This window comes from Astyanax mexicanus, chromosome 1 (genome assembly GCF_023375975.1).
Source record: "Astyanax mexicanus isolate ESR-SI-001 chromosome 1, AstMex3_surface, whole genome shotgun sequence".
Taxonomy (NCBI): Eukaryota; Metazoa; Chordata; class Actinopteri; order Characiformes; family Acestrorhamphidae; genus Astyanax; species Astyanax mexicanus.
The window spans coordinates 78,484,687-78,497,859 of NC_064408.1; the positions used below are offsets into that span (position 1 = coordinate 78,484,687).

Below are 13,173 nucleotides of genomic sequence, written 5' to 3' on the forward strand. Positions count from 1 at the left end.
AACCAAGACTGTCTGTTTTCCCCATTTATCATTATTAAGATTCTTGTAGGTGCTTGTTTGTGACTAAAGTATTTTTATCTGAAAACTCTCATTCCATTAAAAGATACTTGCTCTTCTTTAGAAACTTACAGTAATGCCTCCATTGTCTTGGATTTTTGAAGAAATAAGGCATATCTGGCAGTAGGACAGCATGTTCAAAATATAAACTCTTTTATAATATAAGACAATAATCTTACAATGTTGTTATGAGATTTATATGAGTTATTTAGACTAGGTTTACTATTTACAAAGTTTACTTGCCAAGATATCATTTTTTACAGTGCACCATCCTAGTCGCAGTCACATCCATCTGTATTCTCCCTGCTCTCTGCTGTGACACCTCTCTGCTCAGGTATTTGTGTTGTGAAACAGCACCCGCTCCAACATTGCACATTATTTCAATGAACTGAGGAGATGAAGATAAAGATAAAGAAGAAGAAAAGTTTCTCCAATTCCGATCCAGGTTGCGCTGCATCCATTAACACTTCTCTCCACTTTAACACATTATGGTAATATCAAAAACTGTGCAAACCTTGCCAAGAGTACACCGAGACAAGAAGCCCTTGCTACTTTTGTTTTCTCTCCTTTGGAATGTTGTTCTGCAGCCAAAAAGGCACGCGTCCCTCTCCTCCACCTGCTCACACCACTGTCAACTCACACTCTGTCTCAGCACGTCACTGCTCTTAATGTCTCCAGCCTGGAAAAGTGGATGAACTGGAGTAGAGGCTATTAAAATGGCAATCAAAGCAGCGAGAGTCCGATCTGCTTCTCAGCTGCTGGTAAGAAGTATCAAATCAACGCAAGGTGATCCTGGAAGTAAAAATCTGACATTCATATGTGCAGTCATTGTAGTTGATTGAAGGTTGTATGGTTGTATATAATTGGTTAAATACAGACGACTCTGTCCCTGTTTTGTAAAGGTTTTGTAAAGTTGTTGACTTATTGCATGCCATCTAGAGTCCATAGCCGCGATGTCAGAGTAGTAGAGCTAGCAGTAGGTCCTAATGTTGGATGGGTTGATGACCACAGTCAAACTATTCTCAAACCAGCAGATCGCAGCTCCTCTGGGTTTGGTCAGGCTAGTCCAGGCCCAGGCCTCGTCAGGACGACTGCATGAGGCCTGTCAGACGCTTCCCCGTCAGAGATTTACCCTGAAAGTTTATCAGGAAACAAAACAACACAAATGAGAGAATGTCCATACAGATGATAGCAAGTTAAATTATAACAATGACAAACTTGCTAACTACAGGTCAAAAGTTTTAATAATAACTTATAAAGCAAGTATTTCTAAAAATAACAAATAGTTTTTAAAATTAAACCATTTGGTTGTAAATCTAGCCTGTTTTATTGGGTTTGATCTTTTATTAAGCTGGTCCTCCTGAAGTGTTTTATTGTTTATTATTATTATCCACAAGATTTTCAAATCTGATCCTCTCAAAGACGGTTTGCCATCACTATGTGCAATATTACCACATACCACATTTACCACAACACATTCATACTGGGGATCCATGTTTTTTTGTATTTTTATATTTTATATTTATTTTATTGCATATATAAATTGTTTATACTGTTGAAATGTATATTCCTGGACACTTCTTCTGTTCTGTTCTCTGTGCTTAGGGTTGCCAGGTCCAACAAAAATATCCAGCCCAAAATCAGTCTAAAACCAGAAGGTTAAACTAGCCCAAAACATCATGTTTGAAGCCAATTGCAAAACAACTATGAGTGTATGACTTAGTACTTTGTTTATAAGGGATTTATAATCTGTAATGCTATATATCTAAGTCATTAACATATTGTAACATGAGTGTTTTATTAGTTATTAATAAACTTTTTCTAACAGTTTTATATTCCAGTCAAGAACATTTTATAGTAACATAATTAGCAAAAAAAGTGCTGACTTTTGCGTACTCATTTTTTTTGTTTTTGCCCCTCCTGAACTCTCTTCTCTCCTCTTTAACATTTTTTCATCCCCTGTTGATTTCTGGTTACATTGTGATTTCTCTCTCTCTCTCTCTCTCTCTCTCTCTCTCTCTCTCCCTATCTCTCTCCATTTTCCCCTCCCCCCTTTCTCCCCATCTGTCTCTTTCTCTGTCTGTCTCTCTTTCTTACTCTTTCTCTCACTGGCTCCTTTACTCTCTCCTGCTCTTCTTTTCATGCTGTCCTCCTTTATATTGTTATGTTCTCCTGGTTCTTATTATTATAATCAATCTTGGAAAATTGATTTTAGTCTGGACTTCTATACGTTTGCCCGCCGTGTTGATGTAACATCCAAGGAAACAACACGTTTTTTGGCGAACGTGGTCATTTTTAAAAGTAGCCCAAAAAAAAGCACCCTTCATACCTTCATACCATCCTTAAAGCATCTTATCTTACTTAATCTCTTTTGTTATTTGTTTCATTAGAATTTTGAACTGAACTTTATTTTTTTCTAATTCTAACCCTCGCTCTAATCCTATACCTTAGCCTGAATTCAAAACCTAACTCTGACACTCTTAGGAATCAAAAGAATTTCATAGAATAGATTTTGAATATAAAACAATGGTATATATTTTATAGGGGCAATACAAATAAAGAAGATTCATTGAGGATGATGTTTGTTGATGTGTTATTAGCTGTTTATATTAACCATAGTACCATCTACTACTAACAAGAATTCTGAAATCAATCTGCTGAATCATCAGGTTCAGACTGGAGGGCTCACTCACCACACTGCGGGTGAATTTCTCCAGAGACGTCCGACGGCCTTGTTCACTTTCAGGCTGCAGGAAGGTTAACACAAAACAATCATCACACAGAGTCAGCTTGTAATTAAATTGTTGTTCTTTTAACAAATGAAGAGACGGAAAATAAACAATACACCCTTAAACAAGTATATTCAGCGCCAAGATCAACAGCTTGTTGTCACACTGCATTATGATGGGGTGCAATATCTTGCCAGGTGCTTTGACAGCTCAGCCTTACTTTAATAAGGTCCAGCTATCAGTGGCTTTATCTTTTCTAAATGCATACTTTAAATACTCTATTCCAACAGGAAAATACTCGCCCACATACTGCTGTTGTATCAAGAGCTTACCCAAGTGCAGACCTTTCCCCAATTAAAAATATGTGGGATGCTTTTGGACATGCTAGTAACACTTCAACCCTACTGCAGAATCTACCCAGACTGTGTGAGAACATTTGAGCTGCATGAGATTATCACAGGATATCATTAGGAACCTCTACAACTCCATGCTGAGACATCTGGCATGTTGCATTACGCACTACTATTTCATGTGTAGCCCATCTTTGTCTAATATTTAACAATTTATTGTGTCTGGTAGCCTTTATCATTCCTTTTGAAAAGCACTGCAATCTAAGACTATGTCTTTGATGATGGGTGTAAATTAATGTGTTTTCATTTTCCTATCTGCTATAGGGAAAACTGTTATAGCATATTATTAGAGCTCATTGCTCTATGCTACATATTAATTGTAATATCTCTGACTGTAAAACAGATGATAAAAATCTCCATATATTTAACCATTGTTATTTTAGCAGCCTGGACACTACTCAAGTGTATAAAGGATTGGGGACACCGAAATGTTTGACTATGCCTCTAGAGCTTTCACAATGGAACAGATATGGATTGTAAATTCATAAATTCCATCATAACTTTCAGCAGCATTCTCTACAGAAGATGAAGCAGGGAGCAAAAAAATAAATAAATCTTGTGTGTCCCCAAAATGATGCCTGGAGGCAACATGTCTTGCATCAGAATTCTGAAAAGCTTGCCTTCAAAGCGCTCCCCTGGGGCATGCAGGAATCTGGGTGAAATGAAACGGAGGTATTAACGCACCTTTTTTCTGGCCAGCAGGAGGTCCTGATATGCACTGGAGCGTAAGAAGCGAGTGTAGCTATCGCTCTTCATCAGCTTGTAGATGTGGTCCTGAGGACGAGAAGATGAAAAGAGGCTGACCATTAGATGATGGTTTTCTCTAAAGTACCGGTAGTGGGAAACCCTGAGGGCTTTTTAGTCCTTTAGAAAAGACTAAATGCTGTCTGGGAACTAGAAAATGTTTGCTTAAAAGCCATAAAGAAAATTTGTGTTCATTTGTGATTTTGGAATCAACAAATGAGACTGCTTCTGGCTGCACTGCACATAATTAGTAGTAAGAACAGTGGTATTATACAGTTTGTTAGCACTTCTATTTATTTCTGTCATTAAACAGGTGCATTGCATCTCGCTGATGTTGCAAAGTATTGCCAACATTTCCTATTCCATGGTGTGGTGGCATTTGTGGTGAAGCCTGACACAAAAAAAAAGTTGAAGAGATTTTGTTTTCCTTTCTCTCAAAGTCAGAAAATGATTTTCCTCTGTTGGCTTTGAGAATCAAAACAGCTCCAGAGTTATGAATCAGAACCTGGACCTAGGCGACAGTTACTACCTTCCAGAGCAGGCACTCACCTGGGCATCCTCAAAGCTGTAGCGTCCTGGGTCTTTCAGATTCTGGCTGGTGCGCTCATAACTGTGTGAGTCCAGGTTGATGGAACTGGGAGCTCCTTCAGCCAGAAACTCCTGCCAGATCTCCTGAGCGCGGGCTGGAACATCCTGCAGGGGGCGTCGCTTCAAATCCTGCACTGCCAACCAGAACCTGAGTAGGCAGCCAAAAACACATCCAATCACCCAAGCCGTAAAACACATTCCAAACATATTAACAAAGTTTCCTCTTTCTCCCAAAATTGGAATACTCTAAATGTGGACACTGTGTGCAAGAGATGGTTCATGCATTATATATGCATTAGTTCTTCTTGAATCTTTAGAGAGTTTCTTTTTCTAAGTTCTGGTTCTTCTCAGTGCTATTGGAGGGTTTTTGCTGTAAAGTCTTGGTTCCTCTCAGTGGTTTACTTTTTGAGCGTAGAGAGTAGAGAGTCTCCTTTTACATCTGAGGTCATCTTAGAGGTTCTTCACTGTGCCCTTGGAATATTCTGCATTAATGTCTTGTTTACTTCCAATGGTTATTCTTTAAAGCAGTAGGAAGTTAAGTTTTTTTTTAAGTCTTGGTACATCTCACTGGTTTATCACTGTGACCTTGGAGAGGTCTCTGGAGAGTGCTTGTTAGTGTACCCCAGCAAGAGTTGCTATTGAGTCTTAGTTCCTCACAGTGGTTCTTAGGTCCATAGTAAGTTCTCTTTTTTCAGATCTGGTTTCTCTCCTTTTTTTTTTTTTACTGTGCCCTGGAAGAATTTTAGATTGTGAGTCTTGGTTTCTCTCACTGGTTGTTATTTGAGCTCATATGGAGTTTCCTGTTTTAAGTCTTAGTGTTTCTCTTTGTTGTATACTTGAAGAGTTAATTCTTCTGAGAATTGGGTCCTTTTAGTGTTTTTTTTTTCAATGTACCCTTGAATAGTTTCTGCTTCTGAGACTTAAATTGTTTTTAGAGTGCAAAGTGTTTTTTCTTTTGAGCCTTGTTTTTTTGAGTCTTAGTGATTGTTCAATGTGCCCTATGCCTAGAAATATATTGCTGCTAACAACGCTTTCTCATACACATGGTGGCTACTTTGGTGCGTCAGTTGTGCATGTCCTCAGAAGTAATGTAACGTGCATTCAAGATGTAGTACATACAAAAACAGTATGGGCAGTGCACACACTTAATATCATTATTTTTTGTCAAAAAATAAGTTTTGAAAAAGCCTTCCCTTATCTGTATAATGTGTCTTGGCTGATGCAGCAAGTGTGTGAATAGGTCTGTACATGATGCAGCCAGTTTACTTCAGGAAGGAGTAGTTAAATGGATACTTTTCTCTAAGCTATCTCTATGTTTTTCCTGGCACTTTTTCATCAACTAAAAGAATAAATTCCATTGTTAATGGATGTCACCTATTGCAATACATTTTATCTTTTGAAATATTGCGCTTTGTATTACGATAATTTGTATTATGTATTACGATATGTATAACAAAACAGTCTTGCCTGCACCTTAAAAGTAAAGAGTAAGAAAGAGAAGTAATATTTGAAGAGACAAAAATTCATATTAATTTAAAAATGCAAACAATTTGGTAATGGGGCTTTTTGGTAATAAATAAAAAAAATAAATAAAAAAAACTATATCCTGAACACATCGTCCACGACCAATTTGTGCAGTATAATAGAGGACTGGAACACTACTTGACATTGTTGAAGTGGTACTTTTTCCCATTAGTGCACTCATAAACCACAAAGCTAAGCTGTTCAGAGAACATCCCGTCCTCACAACGAGCCGAAGGGGAGAGAGACAGGAGGTGAAATGTTCACTTTCTCCTCTGTCCTCACATAACACTCTGCTGTATCTCTATTGATCTTGGCCTGGCCTGCAATATTGAAGCATTTTAGGTAATTGAGGAGCCCCAGGGACAGCCAGACAGTCTACAGTACATATCATATCCACTCGCCTCACAGTTTCATAAGTGGCGTAGGGCCTGCATAAGACAGCTCCCCTAGAAGCTATTAGATTGAGGCTAGCACATAGGAGAGATAGTGGAAAGTGGAGGCAAAAGGGTGGCTGCAGACAGGCACCGTTTTATCACTGCTGCAATTGCTCCGAGGCTCCACTGATCTCAGCGTTATCTCTATAGCTCACTTCAGGGCCATCCTGTCCCAGGCAGGCCCCCCTCACAGAAATACGCTGAACCCCTCTGACCTGCTAATGATCCTCTGTCACAGGCAGCAGCACGGACAGCGCCTGGTGAGCGCTGGAAGAGCTGCGTTTCTCATGTGAGAGTTTGTGAAGCACAGTGCTGCTGTGGTGACAAGCAGGGGTGAAACTGGACCACAGTGCACCAGAGCAGGACTCCAGCTCCTCTGAGTTAATGAGAACAGCAAGTGAAACATTTCTCTGTTTTTTAGCTTACCAGTGTTTCTCACAAAAAAAGCTTTTAAAGCGACTCTATGTTTACATTTTACCAGCATCAAAATGATGATTGTGGTGATCCACTCACTGTAATATGGAAATAGTCATATTGAATACGATTACCATATTTTTGGCACTATAAGGTGCCCCTGAAATCCTTTAATTTCCCCACAAATTTACTGTGCACCTTATAACCTAGTGTGCCTTATGTGTGAATTCTACCAATCAGTTTGTAAGAAGTTGTAAGGCTGAAGTAAGGCATCATACAGGAGTTTCAGTTAAGGTTCTCCAGTACAGAGACTGGAGCAGCATGCAAATTAGCTGCTAACCACAGCGCTAGCTCCTTTGCCATTTAGAGGAGAGTTTATCGGACTGTAGTCTGCTTGTTTACTCTGTTAAAACAAGCTATGTGGATCAAACTGCTAGCTGATAGCTTACCGAAACACTCAGAGTTCCTCAGTGTAGCGCTGTCGGGCACAGTTGCTAACCGTGAAAAGCACTGCTGCTAACCGCAGCTAGTTTACCCGCTTTATTTCAGGAGAGAAATCTGTGTAGATTAACATTGAGCACTTGTTTGCCTTAAAAAGAAAATGTTTTTTTTTATAACTATACAGTATGACCATGGGTAATCAGATAAACAGAAAACTCAGAGTTTACATAAGTCGGCAATAATCAAATTATTTGCTTTGCAACCAGCCAATAAACTGTGTAAGCAACACATGTAACCTTCATTACAATGCTGTAATCCTTCAGTCCTTAATCAGACCTAAGAAATTGGAGTATGGAGCTCTCAGCTTGTAAAATACAAGAAAGTAAATGTGAATTGCACCTTCCAGCTGTAGGGGGAGCCCAGGAGCAAAATACCAACACTTGCATAATGCTCCTTTAAAACTTGTAAAAGAAGCAGAATTTCCAAGTAGCAACATCCAGCATTTCATCACCTGTCACAGGAGCTAAAGTATGTTAGACTCCGTTCTTCTCTTTTTGAGGGCACTCTTTGTCTAAAATGAAATGACAAACCTTAAAAACACATTTCCCCCAACCACTACATTCTTCTGTCTGTGCGTGTTAGAGTAGTAAATCCTCAGGGTGCTTCCTCATGGGACTGACAACAAAGTATTCCCACACTGCTGCCACCCATGAAAGAAAAAGGGCTGTCTTCTCTAAATGACAGTCGCTGGCAAGAGGAGAAAGTGAAGCAAGTAGAAGAATAAAAACAGGTGGGAGGAAAATAAATGTGAACCAAAAGAAGAAAAAAAAAAACAGTATTAAAAGCCAAGAGTAAGAAATGAGCTTTGAGTCTCACCGCAGGTTTTCTGAGCTGAACTCTGATTCTAGAAACTTGAGGAACTGATCTTGGCCCACTGGATCTTTCAGAGCCTCTTCCAGTGAAAATCCCCATTTTCTAACCCGCTGCTGGCTGGGGTCTTTACTGAGAGAGGCAGAACAGAGAGAGAGAGAACAGAGTGAGAGACAGAAATAGAGAGGAACAATTGTGGAAAGGATCAGTATGTCCTCACTTCCATGCTGAAAAAACCCAGCCTGCTCTGTTTAAGCTTGTTAAGATGGCCATCCTTGCTTTAAAGCAGCAAAGGGTATGTTTATATTTGGATTTGTTGGTTTACACTGTAAAAATAATTCTTAAGCCTAGTAATCTTTACTCTTTTTTTATTACCCAAGATTTTCTTAATTAAAAATGGAGTACAGCCCAATATTTTTAAGAATTTTTGTTTAGAAATTTGTAGAAACATTGCATTTAAATTTAAGAAACAAAACTTGAGCCCAGTAATCTTTGATCATCGTTCACAAGTCACAAGTCGAATCAGGCACTCCTAAATAAAATATTTTTATATTTTTCAACGTATCACAAGACAGTGAAGAAAGTCTTCGTCCACAAATATGAGCACAATGACTGTTTATTTTAAGAGTGTGAGGAATCTGTGTAGTTAAAGTCGGTTTTAGAGACACAGCACAGCAGTGAATTATGTTTACAAAAACACTTTACAACCGTTTCTTGGATAAAGGCAATTATTAAACTGCCAATACTATACCTCCTTAAACATAAACATAGCTAGAAAATACACAATACATGTTGCTTGTTGCTGAATTTATCAGGCAACTAGCGCGCTAACTGGTTAAATCTGTAGGTTTATAGCTAATTTGTCCAAGCTAGCTCTCTGGCTAGTGGTCTGATAAATTCAGCAGCTGGTCGTTAGCTAGCTGAAGCACTGAGGCTAATCAGTCATTGACAGATGTCTTAATGGTGAGGTTCTTTGTGTGTTTAGTGCCATGTTAACAGTATCATTTGGTCAGGCTGTTCTGCAGTCAGTCATATTTTCATTCACTATCTTTCTTAAATTATTTTATAAGAGTTTCCAGGGCTTATGTAAATATTCAAGGGCACATTAAAAGTCATTCAGAAAAAAAACTGCAAAAAAACCCCTTCACTTGAACTTGAAGAGCAGTTTTCGTTCTGCAGATAATTTTAAGCTTATCAGGGCTTATCTGAGCTCATCAAATCCACAAACAGCACAGTCAGAAGGAACACCCCGAAGGGAGAGATGAAGGGGATAAAAGAGGAAAGTAAGCACATTGGAAAGAGAGAGAAAGACGCAGACCTGGCCTCCAGCTCCCAGAAAGTGCAGTCATCACCGACCCAGGGGTTGGACGGCTCGGGGGTGCACACAAACGGGTCGTACTCCAGATACTGCTCAGTGTAGCTCATTAGCCTGAAATATGAAGATAAACATCAAGCCTTATCTGCATTTTGTCACCATTGTGAATATAAGGTTGTGGAAAGGTCTGAGGATCCACATTTCCATGCATTTGCACATTTTGATATGTTTTAATTGAAATTGAAAATATATTGTGATATAATATATTGAGAGTATATTCTAAATTTGGCTTTAATAGTTCATTAATATTTGTACCAGAACTTTTAGTTATATTTCTAGTATACCCACTGTGCAAAAGGACACTGGGCCAGATCCGTTTTGAATTGTGCCGGATCCGGGCCAGATCACTTTTGCTATCTGGGTATGAATATTTGTAGCTTTTGAATTTAGGTAATATAAGAAATTAGGAATGTTATTGCTTTAATAACATGCGATCTGATTGGCTGCTGATTTTAGCAGAAAAGCCTGATGACACATAGAAGGCAAAATCCTCAAGACAAGGAGCATCGTCTTTCTACCATTACCTTTATAGAAGTAAGAAAATCATCTTTTGTATAATATTGAGTTCATAGTAAGATACAAACAGCAAGGAAAAGTTTGGATTCAAGACCTTTCATTTTCTGATACGTGTTGCATGTGAAAGAACTGAAAGGTTCAAGGCTAGTGAGTCACCACACTGCACTCCATATTATACCATATTATATTTGGCTCCTGAAGTGTTTTACCAAATAACTAGACTTTACTAATTACCGAATTTTAATCTGTAGCAATTGCTGACAATTGTACCATATTTTTCGCACTATAAGGCAGACATAAAATCCTTTAATTTTCTCAAAAATTATAAGTGCACCCAGCTTTAGTGGAAATCTGAAAATCTATGCTTACAGTTATAATAAATGGATAAATGGAAGTGCTTTATTCACCCAAATAAACAGTTTTAGGAGAGAAATCTGTGTAGATTAACATCCAGCACTCATTTGACTTTAAAATAAAATGTTTTTTTTTTAAGAATTACAGTTTTGTTTACTTAGCTTAGCTTTACAGAATTAGAAGGAAAACACGGTGACACCCTGTTCTTTACTAGTGTCATATAATGCACCTTGTAATCCAGTGTGCCTTATGTATAAAAAAACAGAAAACAGACATTTATTGGTAGTGCGCTTTATAATCTGATGCGCATAGGCCTGTCGCGATAACTATGTTATCGGCTTATCGTACAATAATTTTTTTTATTGCGATAATTTTGCCGAAGTCGATAACAGCCGCGTGTTTCCGCGTGGATTTGTCCCGCTGCTCTCTCGCCGGCTCTCGCCGGATCTGTCAGACAGCGACATCTATCGGTTAGGAACTGAGTGCAGTGCAGAGTTTATGCAGCAGGGAGAGTGAGCAGTGACGGTGCCGCTACACACTCACACACGCGCGCGCACACAGCGGGGAGTGTGTGGAGATGTGTTAGCTAGCGAACGTATTCGAGGCTATTTGGACTTTCTCAAAACTAAGCAGCTTTAGAGAACGTTTGAGGAAGTTTTAAAGCCGTATTCCGCGGCTCCGGTGCGGGAGTATTTTGGGAGTATTTTGGCTTTAAGCCAAATTAGCGAGGAGAACCATCAACGCGAATCAGCCGGTAAGTTTACAAGGTTTCACAACAGTGGAAAAAAAAAGCTGGCAATACCTGAGATCTTATTTAAAGTACAACCATCCAGCCCAATTCATCCAGCTGAATATTGAATATAAAAATTGTTCCCCCTGTTGTTGTTGATCCTGCCTTAAGCTCCACACGGTAAACATGCTGGTGTTTCTTGCTCAGAATGTGTCTGACAGTTAAAACATTAAAACATTTTATAGCAAGAGCTATGGGCTGCTGAGCTATCTGTGTGTCTTCGATCATATGGACTAAGCTAATGTGTGTCTTACAGCATATACATATATGATCAGAAAAAGGAATCTGCAAGTGCCCATGCGTTGAGAGTATATTTGTTGATACTTTATTTTTTTAATAAGGGCTACGCAGCTAAGTATAACTGTATTCTAATCAAATGACTTGAAAATTAGTCATTTTAGTTTGATCATGGGTGGTACTTCTAGTTCTAAAAAGTTTAAGAACCACTGAACTAAAGTATCCATTTAAGGAATAAATGTAATCACGCACAACAGCAGAGTTCAACTTCTACACCAGTGAATCTAAGAGGCTCCTGTACAGTTGGTACAGTCTGTATGCATGTAGCCCTGCTGAAAGAAACTGCTGAATATGAGTGTGTGTCTTTGTGTTGCTGCACTGGTTGAAGATGACGATGCTGATGAACAAAAGAGAACTGCAGACTGAGAACTCTCGAATCTGCACTCTTCACCAAAAAGTGATGAGCTGACAGAACGCTTTCGTTCAGATGTTCATGGAAAATGCTGCCAGTTCATTGTCTCCACCACCACCTCTATCTATATTAGACTCGCATTCACTCAGAACCTCGGTCTATACTGTACAGTACAAGCTCTCCGCTACAGCTCAGGAGACCACGGTGAGAGAGATACAGTAGTGAGAGTGTGTGAATAAGTGAAAGAATATGAAGCCGAGATCGTCAGAGTGAGAATGTGCGAGAGAGAGAACAGTATAGAGAGTGTAAGTGCATGTGAGAGAGACAGAGGAATGTGTGAAGAAGTAGAAGAGTGTGAAGCAGTGAATATGTCACTTTCAGCTGGTGTTGTTTACATTCTATCACTATTCACACTGCAACTTTACCATTTCTATCTTATAATAATGATATATGATAACTGTAATAACTATACCAAAATAACTGTGGGTGGCAATGCTTCCGAAAATGTATTCATCATATATATGCAAATCTGTAGATCAAGGAATGTTAAATGCCTGCACAACTGGAAATTAAATGTTTTATCTATCTGGCACTCACTATAGGGCTCTCATAATTCATGTTGCCTTGCCATGAGCATGCTGGCCAGTGTCCAACTTCTCTTATAAGATAACATCTCACAACCTCTACAGGTGTGGGTGTTCCCGAGCCGTTGTCTACTGAGTAAACACAAATTTATATACTGCTTGACTCCTTGATTCATATCTCTTGACTACTACTACTACTACTACTACTAATAATAATAATAATAATAATAATAACAATAATAATAATAATAATAATAATAATAATAATAATAATAATTTAAAACATGCTGCTTATTTAGGCTTTTTGTATTGAAACAAACATTATTTATCACAATATGATAAAATATATTGCCCAATTTGGTCAAATCAAAGAAACTCATCATTTTTAAGTGGTCTCTTATTTTTTCCCAGAGCTGTATAAAGGTTTACAGTAATTACCCGGCCCTCATAACAATAATTTAAATACATGAATGTTTGACATATTTCATATTGAGCAGAGAATCTACAGGAGAATCTGAAAGCACATTAAGATAGATTGGTTAAGAGAAATAGAGAGATACAGCGCAGATAAGATCAGAGTGTACAGGGCAGTGAGTAACTGTATGTGCGGCTTTGTGCAGAAAGTCTGATCTCAGAAGGCTTCAGCTGAGTGGAATTCCTCACGCAGTGAGCTGGAGCTGTGTGTATTGATTAG

The 13,173-nt window shown here is 38.6% G+C and overlaps 1 protein-coding gene and 1 long non-coding RNA gene across 2 annotated transcripts in view; one reads left to right on the forward strand and one right to left on the reverse strand.

Annotated features, from left to right (window-relative positions):
• Positions 1-1,019: 1,019 nt before the first annotated feature.
• The window catches only part of rgs6 (regulator of G protein signaling 6), a 142,608-nt gene continuing 130,454 nt past the window's right edge, over positions 1,020-13,173 (reverse strand). Inside the window, exons 13-18 of the mRNA XM_007231518.4 lie at positions 9,530-9,640; positions 8,218-8,343; positions 4,490-4,676; positions 3,881-3,970; positions 2,751-2,804; positions 1,020-1,190 (exon numbers count right to left, since the gene is read on the reverse strand). Of these exons, the coding sequence (XP_007231580.3) occupies positions 1,140-1,190; positions 2,751-2,804; positions 3,881-3,970; positions 4,490-4,676; positions 8,218-8,343; positions 9,530-9,640 (619 nt within the window). The 3' untranslated portion in view covers positions 1,020-1,139. The remainder of the gene's footprint in view (positions 1,191-2,750; positions 2,805-3,880; positions 3,971-4,489; positions 4,677-8,217; positions 8,344-9,529; positions 9,641-13,173) is intronic.
• Positions 11,017-13,173, forward strand: part of LOC111189610 (uncharacterized) — a 29,798-nt gene continuing 27,641 nt past the window's right edge. Inside the window, exon 1 of the long non-coding RNA XR_007440764.1 lies at positions 11,017-11,210. This is a non-coding gene — a long non-coding RNA (uncharacterized LOC111189610). The remainder of the gene's footprint in view (positions 11,211-13,173) is intronic.